Source organism: Aspergillus brasiliensis (genome assembly GCF_001889945.1).
Source record: "Aspergillus brasiliensis CBS 101740 unplaced genomic scaffold ASPBRscaffold_10, whole genome shotgun sequence".
Lineage (NCBI taxonomy): Eukaryota > Fungi > Ascomycota > Eurotiomycetes > Eurotiales > Aspergillaceae > Aspergillus > Aspergillus brasiliensis.
This window is the reverse complement of record NW_027137451.1, coordinates 1,094,424-1,109,840: the sequence shown is the minus strand read 5'-3', so window position 1 is coordinate 1,109,840 and position 15,417 is coordinate 1,094,424. Positions and strand designations below refer to the sequence as shown.

The window sequence follows — 15,417 nt, the reverse complement described above, 5'->3', positions numbered from 1 at the left end:
CCTAAACTACTGGATGAGAGCGATTACGCGGATGTATGTCATGGGTACAGCCTGCCTGTACTCATAAGCAAAGGAAATACGATATTTCCGATTCCAAAAGGGCACAAAGGTCGAGAGATTTGAATGTCAACTTAGTTGCAATTCTTAGTGGCCATGCTATGTCAAGGCCATTGCTATCTGATCAGATAAGATTGCCGAGTTGGTCGCCTGCTATACAAGATTGCATCTGGAGAAGATGCAATTTTTACCATGGTAGCTTCCGCTAACAAAGAAACAAAACGAGCAAGCTCTGAAAAAATATTCCAGCTTTGCACAGTTGTAATCAATACACCTGGGGGTACAATCAGCCAAAATTCTCCTATCTTTGCGGTGACGATATCACTACGCTGCTTGTTCCTGGCAGCAACCGAAGTATAGGGCTCAGTATGTCGTCAATGTATATCTATATTAAGCTTGTGAACCATAATAAACCATGGATGTGTGAAAATTATGAGGCAAAGAATAACTATATAGTATATTCCAGTTTCCATTGTCCTGTTGCTGAACATCACCTTTACAACTGTCGACTCTTTTGATCAAGTTCTATTATTCGAACGCTTCATCCCGTTTAACTACCATTTATTCAGCAAGATTCTTGCTGTCCACTACAACCACACATCCATCCTTGCCATCGAGTACTCTTTACTGGAGACCTTGCCATTACTGCCAAATCCCCCCCAAAACATCTCAAACACCGAGTTTCAACAGAGCTCCTGTGGACAGGAGACTCTATCTCTCATTCTACCCTCTCAACCAATCCCATCATCTATCCTAACCATCTACAAAATGGCTCCTATCCTCCTCTCCAATAACCTCCGTATTCCCTTCAAATCCTTAAATCGCATCATCCACCTTCGCAAGGGCAAGGGCAAAGACAAAGCCCATCCCGATTTATCATCAGCCCTAACCCGACTCTTCGCCAACGCCGACGAGGATGACGACGAGGAATCATCCACCACCCACATCACCGAGCCTACTCCAAAACTGCTGGTCGAAGGCCAAGATCCAGCCCTCATTACCCTCCTCCACACTCTCTCCTCGACCAAAACGACCAGTACATCAGACAGCTCCACTCTCTTTCCACTGCTTACCTCCGCCCTCGACACCCTATCTACCTGTACTCAAAACCAAAAGGTCAACACTCTGCCGATCTACACTGCCCTCCTCCGGCACCTCGACACCTATACCAGCTACCTCATTTGGGATCACGAGATCCTCCTCACAGATGCCGAGATCATCTGTACCGCCTCTACAGCTCTTCCAACCTCCGGACGTTCAACTTCCGAATACCGGCATAACATCATTCGCCAGATGGAAGCTGCGTACCTCTCAAACTACGAGACATGCAAGGCGCTACTACATCGACTGAGTCAACTAGTTGACATGGAGATACTTGGACGTGCCGAATGGGTATTCCCTCGCCAGACGGGCTGGGTAGAAGTACGAAAAGAAGTCATCAGGCTTCGAGAGACTCTGGAAGAGATCAGATGGACTGGCAAGTTGAAGGAAGTTGAATATGTGGATTACTGAAGTTGCTGTGTTCAACTCCTACTGTTTTTCTTACTATACCTTTCTCGTTCTCTATCTTTTTTATCGCGTTTATTCTCTTTTCCTATCTTTGTCTCTCTTCCTTTTCCGTTTTACCATTTCTCATCTTTTCTTCCCTTCTCTCTCATACTACCTCAGTTGAGTGGGCCATACATTGGAACTCTCAGGGTGGGTGGGGTGAAACTTTCCTATTATTTGATCTTTCCTTCTCTCTTTCCTTCTCTCTTTCCTTCTCTCTTGTCTCTATAATACTACCTCAGTTGATTGAGCTACACATAAGCTCTCTCAGGGTGGGTGGTGGGAAACATTTTGTACTCTTTTCATATTTCCCCTCTTCCATCTCGAGTTGAGTTATTCAACTATCTATCCAGCCTGTCTCGTGATACCCATGTACTCTAGTTACATTGAATTGACACTACGAATGTCAGAACATCTTCAATCGTCTACAAAGTACACACACACACCACGCCTGGTAAACTATACAATACATCCAACAACGTACAAAGACACCGTGACGGGAATTTTTTTTTTCCCCTTTACTCATCAGTATCAGGGTCCGGGCATGATCAGCTCGAAAACGGATTACAAATCAATCATCCCGGCAAGAGAGGTGAAATTCAAAAGAGCTTCGGAAAGAACGCGAGGATTGGATCTGGATTTTATTGCTGCTGAGATTGATTTCAGGCGCATCCTAGGGGCAGAAGAGAGGTACGAGGCGGCAGAAACAATCTGCGCAAAACGATGGTTGGCTCAGAGAGGTCCCAGATCATACGGTTGCAATACACTTGCTTCTACTGATAGGAAATTGGATTCATTCTGGGTACATAGATGATAACCGAAAGTGTTCACGGAAGGAAACAAAGAAAAGAAGGAAAAGACAAGATAAGAAAATTGATTAAAAAAGAATATAAAAATTAAAACGTATGTGTAAAAATAAAGAAATGAAGAAACACAAAGAAGTCAAACAACATCAGGAATGAAATAGAAACCCCGAAAGTGACAAAGGAAGAGAGAGAGAAAGAGAGAGAGAGAGAGGTGGAGGGGGGGGGGAGGGAGGGACCGCATTTAGATTGACGTATGAGCTGATATAAGCAAAGAGAAAAGAAACATCAATCAGTATTTCCATGGCTTCTTCAATGCCATGGTGACATATCTGTTACCAGATGGTCCGCGGTACCTGCTTCCATCCACGTGTTATCGGTTCGAATGGTCAATTTCCATTCCATGCGTTCACGGACGTCTCCGTAAATCGTCCACGATGCCAAACACTCATACCAAGATATTTCCTCAGCACCCGGGGGACGATATACCCCCCGACGGGCGTTATCGGGGATGCAGGGCTCGATTTCACCTATCACCTGGACGCCTGGATGATATTAGTTCGTGAATCCATGTGTCTTGGAGCAGGGACCTTAGACTGACGGTTCGGCGTCTTCGTAAAACGACGGATAAGGATTGACTGTACCCTTTGCTCAGCCTCCACGGCGAGCCAGAAGTGCACCTCTCCCCGATACCTCTCTTTTTGGCCCTGCAGGAGGAAAGAGAGAGAGTCAGAGAAAGCAGACCTTAACATGGGGTAAGAAGAATGCGTACCGAGTCAATCGCACGAAAGACATGTTTTCTGGGGGGGGAAAGCCCGGTTGCCAGCATTTCAACGATGGGAACGGCCAGTTCGTAGCCCCATTCGCTCTGGTACTCCACGTGTTCAGAGACCATACTGCCACGGAGCGTCAGTCCGTAGGACACGGCGGTGATGCTGCCACAAATAGGTTAGCACCGCCACTTCCGCCGGCAGAGGAAAAGGAAACATACGCGTCGTTGCCCTCTAGATAGTCCAGTTTCGGTCGTTCGGCTGCATCGATGTCTGCTAGGCGGCGTTCGACTTCTTTCCTCAGGTAGGCTGAATTACTGAAACCACCCACGAGGACGACCTTGGTCACATTCCACGAAGGTATGTGGTCCATAATGGCTCTGGTGATTGAACCAACAACGGGATCGAATGCTTTGACGAGCGAATCCCTGGAGAACGTGAAGGCATTGGTCTGCTCGTTGAACTGAATGAATGGCGTGAAACGGCTTTGATTCTTGTACTGCTGAGTAAATGGTAGGTCCACAACAGGTTCCTCGTGGCCAGAGAAGCCATGCTTCGCTTCTATGGCGCCATCCCAAGACACAGCAGCCGGCTGGCCCGTCTTACAGGGCAGATGCAGTACCGTGCGGATGTGACCGATAAGCGAAGTCTCAACCATATGACTGGCATGCTTCATCATACTCTTCGCATTCAGCGGATGGAAGAGCACCTGATGCAGCTGGTTTGGCATTCTGGCTACACGAAATGCAGTATAATCCTGATTTTGGTCAGTTCGGGCCTTTGATTTTGGAGGGGATGAGAAACGAATGGGCACTTACGCAGGTCGCGCCACCAAGGTCACAGACGAGCACAGAATCTCCCACCTGGGCCGAAAGAACATTAGCCAGTATGTCCCTCTATCCGATCATGGTGCTACTGCTTACCTGACCCCAGCGTCTCTCCACAAGGTGGCTAGCCACCCGTATAGCGGCTGCTTTGGCTTCTGAAGTATAGAAAACCTGATCGAGTCCAGTTCCAAAACCAGCCGCTGCGATCGCGTCCCGCATCATTCTTTCGCCATCAAACGTCCAGCAGTCGGGCATGGCAAAGTGCCAGTTGGTTGGGGGGAATCGGTCGAGTCCAATTTTTCGAAGGACATTTTTATCATTCCGAAATTCGTTGCCCAGCGCCTGCAGAAAGTCCCGGATAGCGTGCAGGGGAGGTATCCGGTTTCTGCCAGCTCCGGGAACTTTGGCATTGCCGAACATTCCCTGGTCCACTGCTGGCTGCGCCGAGGGGGTCCCAGCAACCTGTAACTTTAGCAGGACCAAATGGTCATCTTTTCGACTTACATTGTGACCCCAGCCAAGCAGACGTCGAGTATGGGGATCGTAAGAGACCCGAGATGGGATGATTGAGTTGTGGGCATTCGGACACCACTCTTTGATCACTCGGTGGTTTGGGTAATAATAGGTCACAACTAAACAGCCTTCAGTCCAGCACTGGGGGGTTTGATAAGGGAGAAGACAAAGGGAAAGGGACTTTCAAAGCAGACAGCGATTACATACCGGATTTTGTCACACCAAAGTCAACACCAACAACGAGGCGTGGCTGATCGTCCATTGTGCGCAAAAGATGGTAAGATCAAAACGAGTAGGAGGATTCAGAAATTGAAGACTGATAGAAGAAACAAAGGTGGACAGTATCAGAGGGCCTGAGGATTGAAAGCGATGATTGCTAGTCTGGGCTGGCATGGATTTTCTGAAGTCAACAGCTGAGGAGAGTTGGCCCTGCCCTTTTTATATCCGATGTTCCTTCAAGTTCACCTATGCCAGCAGACGACCTAGTAGTAACTATAAGCCTGATCGATAGTCATGTCTGTCATGTTTCTCCATCTCCATTTCTCTTGCATTCCCTTCCCCCACCTCCTCTGCTGTGCGGCTGTGTTTGTCTGGACTTGTCTCGGTCTATAGAACTCTATCGCGTTTCCAGCCAGTGACCCACAGACTTCCTAGAGGAGCATCCTTCCATACAAAGAAGGTTTCTCCCTATATGGGTAAGAGGATGTTCGGAGTAAAGAATGGATTGAAAATAAAAAATAAATAAATAAATAAAAATAGAAGAAATGAGGAAAGTAAATAAGAACGATGAAATAATGATAGAATACAAAAAATGGACGAAAGGGGAAAAAAAATAAAAAATAAATAAAATAAAAAATAAAGTTTAATCAAAGATAAAATAAAATAAAAGGATAAATAATAATAAAGGCACTAATCGTAAAATTTCAGAAAGGTTAATGATCAAGATGGCTGAAACGATAATGAGAGGATATGTTACTGAAAGCAGATGTAACATGAGAAAAGGGAGACGCCAGACAAAAAAACGAAGGTAAAGAAAATACAAACGGTAAGGATGATAGTAACAGGCTCCACAAAGAGCACGGAAGAGAAGTAGGAAAATGAGCGATAAAGAAAAATAATCTTCTAATAAAGGATGGACAGAATACGAAACCTTAACTGAGAGGAAGGCAGCCATCTCTGATCTGTCTTTTGACCTCTAATCTTCTTCAACCCTTCCCCTGTCGGTTTTCTAGTAAATCCCGAGTGAACCAGTATCTTCCTCTACCTAACCCACACCTCGCTTTCCTGTCTCATAATTGTCCTTCTTCACCAGTGACCTAACGAACAGACATGGCCAACACGAGAAAGTCCAAGCAGCCTGAGCGAAAGAGCGAAGATCGGAAGCCCTCTCAGGAGCCTGAGACAGATCGTGTCTACGCCCCCCGTGACTACTTTATGTCACGGGAAGAATACTACGATGTGCTGGCAGAATGCGACTTGATGGAGAGCAATTTATACTACAAGCGATGCATCCTCGACCTCGTCCATAACCAGTTCAACCATCTAGACAGCGCTATTCGCACCTGGACTCACAAATGGACGCATGGTGAATTAATGTCGCACCTCCAACCGGACGATACGCAGGCGATCATTACTAGTCTTGATGGCTATTGTGTCCAGGAAGACTGGGACAGCATTCATCCTCTTCTTCCACCGGCAGCCCGCGCGACTATGGGCCCTGTTTTCGGCGCCACCATGCTCTACCAGTTTATCTTTACTAAACTGATTGACTCTCCTTTCTGGTTCATGGATGGAAAAAAGGGCCCCAGCGATGTTGATGGCGACCCCGAGTTCCACGTTCGTCTTCAATATTTGTACGAGAGAATCCGCGAAGCCTCCGTCTACAAGGCAGCCTGGTGGAAATCAGTCACCATCGGCGAGTGCAATGCCCGCGGCCCCTTCAATAACGACCCTGAGGAGACAGTGCTGGCGCAGGGTACCGCGGCCCAACGTACGGCGATGGTGAAGTCTTTGACTGATGAGCTGCTTCAACGCCGGGTTTTCCAACTTCTTCTCCGTCCGTTGGAGTCTAAAATGGATGTAGCTCTCCGGCATAAACAGCTTCACCAAATTTTCCACGGCGCTGTCGATACGATACTCTACACCGAGGGAGGGATGTTTGGCAACACTACAGTAGAACGGCTTCCGGATCTTCCTGTCTTCTTCCATAAGTCAGAGAGAATGATACCCCATATGTTTCACTTCACCACTGCCACGGATACCCCGAGATTCGCAGCTAAAGAGGGGGGGCGGGTCCTGATCCTTACTCGCCCAGGTCTCATTTACTCACAGATGATATCTCTGGGCCGCCGTGTCACCTTCCCCCCTGAGCAAGTGATCAAGGCGGAAGCGTTAGTGGAACTGAAACCGCCGACGAAGAAAACGGTCGCTGGTCGGAAAGGGTCAACCTCCGGCGTTGTGAAGCCGGCAAAGGGGAAAAAAAGGGGCCCAAGAGCAAAGAAGCTCAGCCCAACTCCCAGTGCAGTCGATGCGAAGGATGCCACCGAGGAAGACGAAAAAGATAGGGAGGAAAGCGTACCTCTCGGGGAGCGGATGCCACGGCTGAGAAGTTCATTCTGGCGTCGGTGAAAGATATAGGCCTTTGGTTTCTCTTATCCGTTGTTTTGTTGCTGTTGTTACTTTTGTTACTTTTTTTCTTTTTGCTTCTTACATACTATCCTTTACAGGATGTTCCCTTGGGGGCGTGGAGAGCTTGCGGGTAATTTGGATCGTTGGTCTTGCTTTACTGTTACTATGTCAAATGTATCGTTCATTTACTTGATAATATATCGTGGGATAGAACTACTCGAGCTTTAATTCACTAAACCACCATGTCTACATATTACCGACATGATCGTTGTCCATCTTTTTATTTTCTTCCTTTCTTTTCTTCTCTCTGTCTCTCTCTTCTTTTTTTTTTTTTTTTTTTTTTTTTTTTTTTTTTTTTTTCCCTAGAAACTACCATCACTGAACTTCAATACTCCATCCCTATGCTCGTACAACCTTCCTCTGTCGTTCTAGTCTATTCTCCCTCAACGAGATACTACATCTATACTATTACAGTACCACCATGCTTAGGTAATATTCGGTGACCAAATAGATTTGCTAATATACGAATCCCGATCGCTCGTCAGCATGGGAAGTATTTCCCGACGCAGATAGGGCTGTCCCTTCGATCGGCACCCGCAGTCCCCTGAATACTGACATCGGAGATTTTTCGTCTTCAGTAATCCGGAGTATTCCTATTATTTTACCGGTTCCGAGAAACTCCATTACCATTCATCTATCGAGATAATCATCGATAGAATCAAATACTCTGTATCCCCCCCCCCAATCCCTTCTAGGAATCAATAAGCGGGAGACCGGGCGAGTGCCTCTGCGGTGTTGCTATGACGTGGTGCACTGGTTTCAGATACGCCATCAATCCATCCATCCATCCATCCATCCATCAATCATGCTAATAGGAATGCGCGCTAGTGACAGTTAATTCTGGACTGGGCCAGCGGGAAGGTTAAGGGATAACCCGATGAGCCTTTCTCCCAAATACGGCTGTAGAAATTGGCATGCCGACCGTAGGTGGGAGCGAGAGGGAAATAGACTCCAGGCTTCGAACCAATGAAAGCCTACTCCGCCAGGGAAAGGTGCATTGAGATGGAATACGGTGGCTGATATTTCCGCCTGATGATCCCCTCTCTAGGTACGGTTGGAGATTATGCTTTTTACTCGCTGAGTTGGGGGGTCATTTGAATCAGGGGGCTGTGGTCGTCAGCTTTGCACATCGTACACCTCACGGGCAGGGAGGGACGCCACGGGTTCTGGCCCATCGGGATCTGGGGAAATACTAGCAGAAAAAGGTTTGTCACGATGATACGGGCTTGCCTTGGGGGGCGCTGTTCTCAATTGTACAGGCCAAAAAAGCATGCTTATCGTTGGGCAGGGTGTAGGAGGTGTTGAGACAGACGCCACGCTCATTATTGGTATCGCGGGTTTCACCGGACGACGGGATCATGGGCAGGCAGGATCCCGTCCCGACAAGGTTTGACAGGCGTTGGTGCTATTTCCTGCGGGCTGGTCTGTGTTTTTGTGTAATGGAATGATTGGCTGTTCATCAGCCAGAACAGTCTGCAGAAGAAACTTCAAGCCCCTAAATGAGGGAGACCGAATGAGGAGAACGGTGAGCAGACATGAGCCCAGTTGGATGGTACGCCTACTTCTCGTATAGGTCTTAGAAGTAGTGAAGTGTGAAGAAAAAGGGGTGTGGATACGCTGAAGGAAGAGGATCAGGAGCAGTAAGATTCTGATAGATCAGCAACCATGTTTTGTTGCCCAACCGTGCTGTCGATCCATGATGGCTGTCATTCCTCCCGTCCATGGTTAGTGCTGTGCCTATTGATCCTTTCCTGCAGTTTAAACTTGGACTGCGTCCAATATTATCCACATCAGCACGAGCTTGGCGGGAGTTGTTTCTTTTTTTACTCCTCTAGCAGCCTTCCCGTTTCGTCCTAGGAAAGTATGGCTTGACAGCGATACCCCTGCAGGATTGAGTTCGTAACCTGGTCACAATCATCTCACCAGCCCCTCGTGATGTTTTCGTCTGTAAAGTGTTGCAATCTCCCGCTAAGCTGAAAATATCCGGTTGGGCAGGTGATCCCAACAGTATGCGGGCTGGACGGTGGCTTGTACTGAAGGAATAACTATTATTGAAAGTATGCTCCGGGAGTGTGTTTTGAAAGTCTGACCCTATTCTGCGTAGGTCTGCTTACACTCACACACAGTCCTCCAATGCAGCCTGTCGATCTTTCGTGCCCGTTGAACACATCCTCGCAATCATGAGTTTATGTGATCGTCTTTCTCTTTCCATAGCCAAGGAGCTCCATCAGTCCAGACCCCCCTGCGGGATAACTTTATCCAAGCGATCATCCAGAGTCTCTCGCACTCCCGAATTCTCCGGGGTTTCCCCTTTCCCCCGCCGTTGCTGCCTGTGTGACTGACATTGATGGCTTTCCCAGGTTGTGTCTATCGTTCCGGTACTCTCATCAACTTGAACTCGCGACTATCAAGGAACAACCAGTGGTCAACATCACAATACAACTCTTCGCAACGGCCGCCCTGCCAGTACTTCTTCAGCAGTCCCCTTGTACCAACCCCTACGTTGCCTCTCGCCGGCTATCCTCGTCACGCGTCACATCGGTTAACGGCATGCCGACCACACATCCCATCTTAAACCGATGAGCCGCGCATCTACGAACTGACCTCCAAGGTCTAGCTTCACCGCTGCCATACCATCGTCATTCTTATCGTTTTCTGCCAGAAAGAGGACGCCACAATACCTCCCATCGAACATTCTCCCGGTCGACAACATCAACCCCCGGTCCGCCCTCAAAACACGTCCGCTGCGCGTATCGAATCGTCCGAATTCTGTTGTCCGGTTGTTATGAATGAGATACTGGTTGTGTTGAAAGGATAAACTCGTTTGTGGTAGTCTACCATGGGACTTTGAAGGGGAACCCAAACGATTCCGTTCGTGAGGGTTGTCCCGTGCCAAGCTTGAGGGCAGCTCGGAAGAACTCGTGCGGATAGTATATAGCGGATGAGGTGAAGCTCTGTTAGGGAACCTTCACATTGTATCTAGTTGTTTGTACTATCACTCAAGAAATCCATTGTTCGCTAGTCCTGGTTGGATGTCTTTGCAGAAATACATTCCATTGACTGTCATTCCTATCAGTAGAAACATCCTCACAGGAGATCAACTTAGTTGGTCACCTAGACGATTGTTCAATTGTATATATATTTCTCGACGATATATAATAAATCAAATTGAGTGCACCCTGGTATTTCTCCTGTATCTGACGATGGGTCGAAGCTATAATCTTCCTTCTTCGTAGATGTACTCCTGACCCTGAAGCTTTTGAGGAGGGTTGTCGTTGTCTATCTAGTACTAGACGAATCGGGTTAGACCCCACCTCTAATTTAACCGTGCACCCAAGAGGGCGTAGTAGTAGTAGTAGCACAACAGCTACAGCTAGAGACTTTTGTGACCATCCTAACTACTATCTTACCTTACTGTAAGTCCTTCTCGCGTCATCTGAGCGCTTGGATGACTACACGTTCGTTCGACAGATTTTGTAAAAAAAAAAAAAAAAAGGTGGGGGTAATATAAATATTTCTCTATATGCGAAACAACGGCTATAGACATCAGAGAAAACCAGCCACTCGAGTTGTTCGTAATTCGAGCTCATCAGAAGGGTCAATTGCAACAGCGTATCTATCGTAACCCATTCACGCCATCCTGGAACTGATGCAAGTCATACTCCTCGGGATAGGTCTCCAATATCCTCTTCAGCTCCTTCATCTGAGCCTCTGCCTCTTCCGTCAACTCATCATAGACCCCCTCGAAAGCTTCCCTCAACGGGGGCTTCTTCTCCCGCTCTGCCTCTCCAAACTCCCTGAGCACCTCCTTACGAATCTTATCGCGCGTTTCCCGCTCTAGATCCTCACTCCAGTGTCCCTCGTTTTCCAACCACTTTCGTAACCGGATAATCGGGTTATCGCGCCGTTTCCAGTCTTCGACTTCAACCCTTGCCCGGTACGCAAAGCTATCATCACTGGTGCTGTGATGCGATACACGGTAGCTCATTGCTTCAATGAGAACGGGTTTACCCCCATCTTGGAGCGCGAGACGACGAGCTTCACGCATTGCCTCGTAGACGGCGAAGATGTCGTTGCCGTCCACTCGGATGGTGTCAATGCCATAGCCAACGCCGCGGCTGGCGATCCCGTCACCTCGGTATTGTTCTAGTGTAGGGGTGGAAATTGCGTATCCGTTGTTGCGGCAGATGAAGACCACGGGACAGGACCGCGTCGCGGCTATATTCAAGCCGGCGTGGAAGTCGCCTTCGCTGGCGGCTCCTTCGCCGAAATAACAGGCTACAATCCGTGCTGGGGTATCGGGGTTCTGAAGTGATTGTAGCTTCAGGGCGTAAGCAGCACCGGAGGCATGGGGGATTTGGGTTGCAAGCGGGGAGGAGATTGTGTGCTAGAAATATAGTTAGGCCGTGGTTGGGTGGCTATTCATGAAGGGGACGCACTGTTCGGGGGTAGTTGCAGCCATAGTGTACTGGCATGTTGCGGCCTTTGCCGTTGTCAAATCTATTGGCAAACAGTTGGCTCATGAAGTCCTTCAAGGTGAAGCCTCGTTGCTGAAAGACGCCTGCTTCGCGGTACTGAGCGAATACTACGTCGTCCGGGGTTAAGGCTGCGGCGGATCCGACGCTGATTCCTTCTTCACCGGCAGATACCTAACGACGTCAGACTTCAATAGCCATGCACGGAGTGGTGATAGTGAGCATACCATATAGAAGCTCAGTCGACCCTGCCGTTGGGCTTCGAACATGATGACGTCCATGACACTTACTAGATGCTGTCAGATCAGGACCAATACCATGAACCATATATGTAACCAACCTGTCAACATGTTCTTATACCAAGTCAGAATCTCCTCCTTTGACACATCGATAGACTTGCGCGACTTGTCGACCAGGACTCCGTCGGAATCCATAACTCGGTACGTAGGGATATTAGACATTTCGGTAGGGTTAATGAAGGTCATGTCGGTAGTGAATTTACTATTGATCGCGCCTGGAAACCGGACACTGTTACAGTCAGCTTCATGCTCCATGCCCTCTGCCATACCAGCTGGCTTTCTTACCGATCCGATCCCGGGCGCTGGGATATAGAATTGCTCCATCGCCGAGGAACCTTGGAAAGTGGTTGTGAAGAACGCAAAAAGCGTGCAGACCGCAGAGACTGCATATTGAGAATATCTGCTGAGAGGAGGGCCAGCCCTGGGTGTTCAAGAAGTGAGATGGCCTCTCCTCATCATAGAAGGGCGTTATTCTTAACTCGAGGGATGCTGGGGAATGCGGAGGCCGGCTGGCGTCGGTCCTCAGAGTGGGTGTCTTCCCCACCCGCCGATAGCCGAATCGGGGAACAAGGTTAACGCCATTTCCGCACTGCGATAAGCGGCTTGATAATCTAGATAGTGTTTGATAGTCCTATAGTTCTGTCCTATTGAACACGGTTTGCGAGGTGTTTATTCTACTTGATACGGAGCAAGATCATGCCACAACTAACTGGGAGCCTAAGCAAGGGATTTCACTGCTTATTAAGCGTCACCTTACAACAAAGTACAAGACTCCCGAATCAACCAAAACGCAGCCTAGACCGGGGGTACACTATGGACAATATGCTGATTTCTTACAGTGGTTGACTTCCTTGTTATCTTCCGTCCCGCGTTGCTCTTTATCTAGCCAATGACCAGCGTTAAGTGACATATGATGAAGGTGATGTAATCACACATTTATGTAGCTCGAACTGTAAGCATCCATATACTAACTAGTTACGAGCACAACTTGTATAAGATCGGCCCACACGTGCCATGTTCAACGGCGGAACAACCCGCGGCCCGAAAGTGCGGGCGGAAGTGGAAATGCGGAGTAACATCACGTGAGATGATGCTGGCCATCGGCTATCATCGGGGACTGCCTGTACCTGGATAACACAGGGCAATTACTTACATACTCCCCCCATCATCCATCCTGCAGCCGGAATGCTACATCTTACTCCCTCCCTCCGTGTGCTTTCATCGTTTTACACATCAAAGCCGACACCGGGTTGACTATGAATATTTTACGCTCGAGTGGGAGCTTGTCCCGGGCTTTCCAACTATGTCACGGGCCAAGAACCCTGCCAACGATCCGGTGCCAGGCACGACCTCTTCCTCATCGCCGCTTCCATGCCGCAGCATCTCTGTGGGGTGTAAAATCTCAGGTATTGAAAGACGTTGGTGAAGGTAAGGCATCATTTAAAAATGCGTCCATATTAACCCTTTGTCACTCTTCTATACCGTTATATTGTCAGTTGTTTACATTCCAATTCCACAGGGATAACGGAGGTCCAAATCATTCAATGGTATGTTGAAGAGGGCGCATACATTGAGGAGTGGAAACCATTATGTCAATACCAGTCGGATAAAGCGGTTGACGATGTCAGTCCCTGTGTCCTTGAAGACTCGCTATTGAAATCCAGCTAACGGCAGTAGATAACCTCGAGATATGAAGGTGTCGTCAAGAAGCTCCACTTCCAAGCAGACGACACGGTTCCAACAGGAAAGGTACAAGCTACTACTGAACACTGTAATATAAGATCCTCTTGCTAATTCGTCTTGTCTTAAAGGCACTCTGCGATATAGAAGTTGAGAACGGGAAATATCCGGATGATAGCCCGCCGCCTGTTCCAAAGACAGAGCCGATAGAACCGACACCGGCCAAACCTCTTCCCACACAGGCTCAGCCACCCCAACCCACACAAGCTGCTACCTCTGCATCAGTAAACGGCAATACAAATAACAGGCCAAAATCACCACATGCAACATTGGCGACCCCGGCGGTACGCGGCATGCTGAAGATCCACAATGTAAACATTGAAGATGTACAAGGAACAGGCAAAGATGGACGTGTCCTCAAGGAAGATGTGCAGCGCTTCATCGCTGACCGGGATCAAGCACCTTCAGTGCAACCCATTGCTCCAGGGGTGCAAGAGGAGACCGCGGTAAAACTAACACCCATCCAGACTCAGATGTTCAAGAACATGACCAACTCCCTCAGCATCCCACAATTCCTCTACGCTGATGAACTCAACGTCAATAATGTAATGGCGATAAGAAAGAAGCTGGCCAACGACCCCAGAGACCCCAAGAAAATCAGTCTGCTCTCCTTCGTCATCAAGGCCATGTCCCTCGCTCTGAATGACTACCCACTACTCAACGCAAAGATCGATACAACCGATCCCACCAAGCCACAATTGATCATGCGGGCAAAACACAACATCGGCGTCGCCATGGACACACCGCAGGGCTTGCTAGTCCCCAACATCAAGGATGTGGGCAATCGGTCGATCCTCGATATTGCCGCAGAAATCCTACGCTTGAACGCACTCGCGAAAGAAAGGAAGCTCACACCCGCCGACCTCAGCGGTGGCACAATCACTGCTTCCAACATCGGTAACATCGGAGGCACATACGTTGCGCCGGTAGTCATACCGAACGAGATGGCCATCCTCGGCATTGGCAAATCCAGAACAGTACCTATCTTTGACGACGCCGGTCAGGTTACAAAAGGCGAGCTCGTGAACTTCAGCTGGAGTGCTGATCATCGAGTGGTGGATGGTGCCACTATGGCCCGGATGGCTAATAGGGTTCGGGAACTCATCGAGTCGCCGGAGCAGATGCTGTTGAATTTGCGATAGCGCTTATACATAGAATCACCCCCTGTCTGATGCTTGCATCTGCGATAGTAATTAGCGCTTGCTGAATGCCACATAGCATAGATGACTGCAAATGAGATATGTATTTTCGCCCAGCCTGGATTTGGGCAACTTTGATTGTCGGCCATTACTTCCATAACCCAATCTTACTGAACAACGATTCGAAAAGATATAAGTATGAAGATAATGGTAAGACAACAGATGAAGTCTCTGATAATATTGTTCGTGGTTTCTAAACTCTGAACAGCTAATACATCCCGATGGTAGTATATAGTAAAAAGTAGTACTTGAGTAGAAACTAGGCAGTCACTACTATATCTTTTCAAATATAAATATTTCTGATTATACTACAGGTGTGATTCAAAGACTCTACTATCTTCTATGTCTAATATCTACCGCCCATTTGCAGCATTATTAAACGATATAGCAGATCACTCTAGTTTGATTTGCTTTCTTATTCTATTCTTGACTCCGCGTCGGCGGTTCGCACGCCACGTCGGAGGTTCTGGAGGCTGCCTCCTGGCCTTTCAGCCAGAT

The 15,417-nt window shown here is 48.1% G+C and overlaps 5 protein-coding genes across 5 annotated transcripts; 3 read left to right on the top strand and 2 right to left on the bottom strand.

Moving 5' to 3' along the window:
• Nucleotides 1-825: 825 nt before the first annotated feature.
• ASPBRDRAFT_198316 (uncharacterized protein) lies at nucleotides 826-1,569 on the top strand (the record flags this gene model as incomplete). Its single annotated transcript, XM_067621189.1, has 1 exon — nucleotides 826-1,569. One exon carries the CDS (start codon nucleotides 826-828, stop codon nucleotides 1,567-1,569), a length of 744 nt encoding a protein of 247 aa, XP_067476921.1.
• A 792-nt stretch (nucleotides 1,570-2,361) lies between these two features.
• On the bottom strand, nucleotides 2,362-4,957 carry ASPBRDRAFT_284941 (Hsp70 family protein). Its single transcript, XM_067622513.1, has 7 exons — nucleotides 4,726-4,957; nucleotides 4,102-4,637; nucleotides 3,997-4,041; nucleotides 3,400-3,935; nucleotides 3,181-3,343; nucleotides 3,010-3,115; nucleotides 2,362-2,953 (listed from the first exon to the last, which is right to left on the bottom strand). The coding sequence occupies exons 1-7, from the start codon at nucleotides 4,778-4,780 to the stop codon at nucleotides 2,721-2,723; spliced, it is 1,674 nt and encodes a 557-aa protein (XP_067476920.1). The 5' UTR covers nucleotides 4,781-4,957; the 3' UTR covers nucleotides 2,362-2,720.
• A 1,312-nt stretch (nucleotides 4,958-6,269) lies between these two features.
• Nucleotides 6,270-7,388, top strand: ASPBRDRAFT_46031 (uncharacterized protein). The gene has a single exon (XM_067625533.1). It carries the CDS (start codon nucleotides 6,304-6,306, stop codon nucleotides 7,144-7,146), a length of 843 nt encoding a protein of 280 aa, XP_067476919.1. The 5' UTR covers nucleotides 6,270-6,303; the 3' UTR covers nucleotides 7,147-7,388.
• A 3,315-nt stretch (nucleotides 7,389-10,703) lies between these two features.
• On the bottom strand, nucleotides 10,704-12,427 carry ASPBRDRAFT_46027 (thiamine pyrophosphate-dependent dehydrogenase E1 component subunit alpha). Its single transcript, XM_067625532.1, has 5 exons — nucleotides 12,266-12,427; nucleotides 12,022-12,209; nucleotides 11,909-11,970; nucleotides 11,646-11,855; nucleotides 10,704-11,593 (listed from the first exon to the last, which is right to left on the bottom strand). The coding sequence occupies exons 1-5, from the start codon at nucleotides 12,367-12,369 to the stop codon at nucleotides 10,823-10,825; spliced, it is 1,335 nt and encodes a 444-aa protein (XP_067476918.1). The 5' UTR covers nucleotides 12,370-12,427; the 3' UTR covers nucleotides 10,704-10,822.
• Nucleotides 12,428-12,958: 531 nt separating this feature from the next.
• Nucleotides 12,959-15,040, top strand: ASPBRDRAFT_46026 (putative biotin-dependent 2-oxo acid dehydrogenases acyltransferase). Its single transcript, XM_067625531.1, has 4 exons — nucleotides 12,959-13,408; nucleotides 13,500-13,603; nucleotides 13,658-13,729; nucleotides 13,792-15,040. The coding sequence occupies exons 1-4, from the start codon at nucleotides 13,237-13,239 to the stop codon at nucleotides 14,860-14,862; spliced, it is 1,419 nt and encodes a 472-aa protein (XP_067476917.1). The 5' UTR covers nucleotides 12,959-13,236; the 3' UTR covers nucleotides 14,863-15,040.
• Nucleotides 15,041-15,417: the final 377 nt, after the last annotated feature.

Coding starts and splice junctions, on each gene's coding strand:
- ASPBRDRAFT_284941 (XM_067622513.1), bottom strand. CDS start 4,780: ATGGACGATCAGCCACGCCTCGTTGTTGGTGTTGACTTTGGTGTGACA. Junction 4,638..4,725: donor CTTTGGTGTGACAAAATCCG/GTATGTAATCGC, acceptor AAGGCTGTTTAG/TTGTGACCTATTATTACCCA. Junction 3,344..3,399: donor TATCTAGAGGGCAACGACGC/GTATGTTTCCTT, acceptor TATTTGTGGCAG/CATCACCGCCGTGTCCTACG.
- ASPBRDRAFT_46031 (XM_067625533.1), top strand. CDS start 6,304: ATGGATGGAAAAAAGGGCCCCAGCGATGTTGATGGCGACCCCGAGTTC.
- ASPBRDRAFT_46027 (XM_067625532.1), bottom strand. CDS start 12,369: ATGCAGTCTCTGCGGTCTGCACGCTTTTTGCGTTCTTCACAACCACTT. Junction 11,971..12,021: donor GTATAAGAACATGTTGACAG/GTTGGTTACATA, acceptor GACAGCATCTAG/TAAGTGTCATGGACGTCATC. Junction 11,856..11,908: donor GTCGACTGAGCTTCTATATG/GTATGCTCACTA, acceptor TGACGTCGTTAG/GTATCTGCCGGTGAAGAAGG.
- ASPBRDRAFT_46026 (XM_067625531.1), top strand. CDS start 13,237: ATGAATATTTTACGCTCGAGTGGGAGCTTGTCCCGGGCTTTCCAACTA. Junction 13,409..13,499: donor ATTGAAAGACGTTGGTGAAG/GTAAGGCATCAT, acceptor CCAATTCCACAG/GGATAACGGAGGTCCAAATC. Junction 13,604..13,657: donor CGGATAAAGCGGTTGACGAT/GTCAGTCCCTGT, acceptor TAACGGCAGTAG/ATAACCTCGAGATATGAAGG.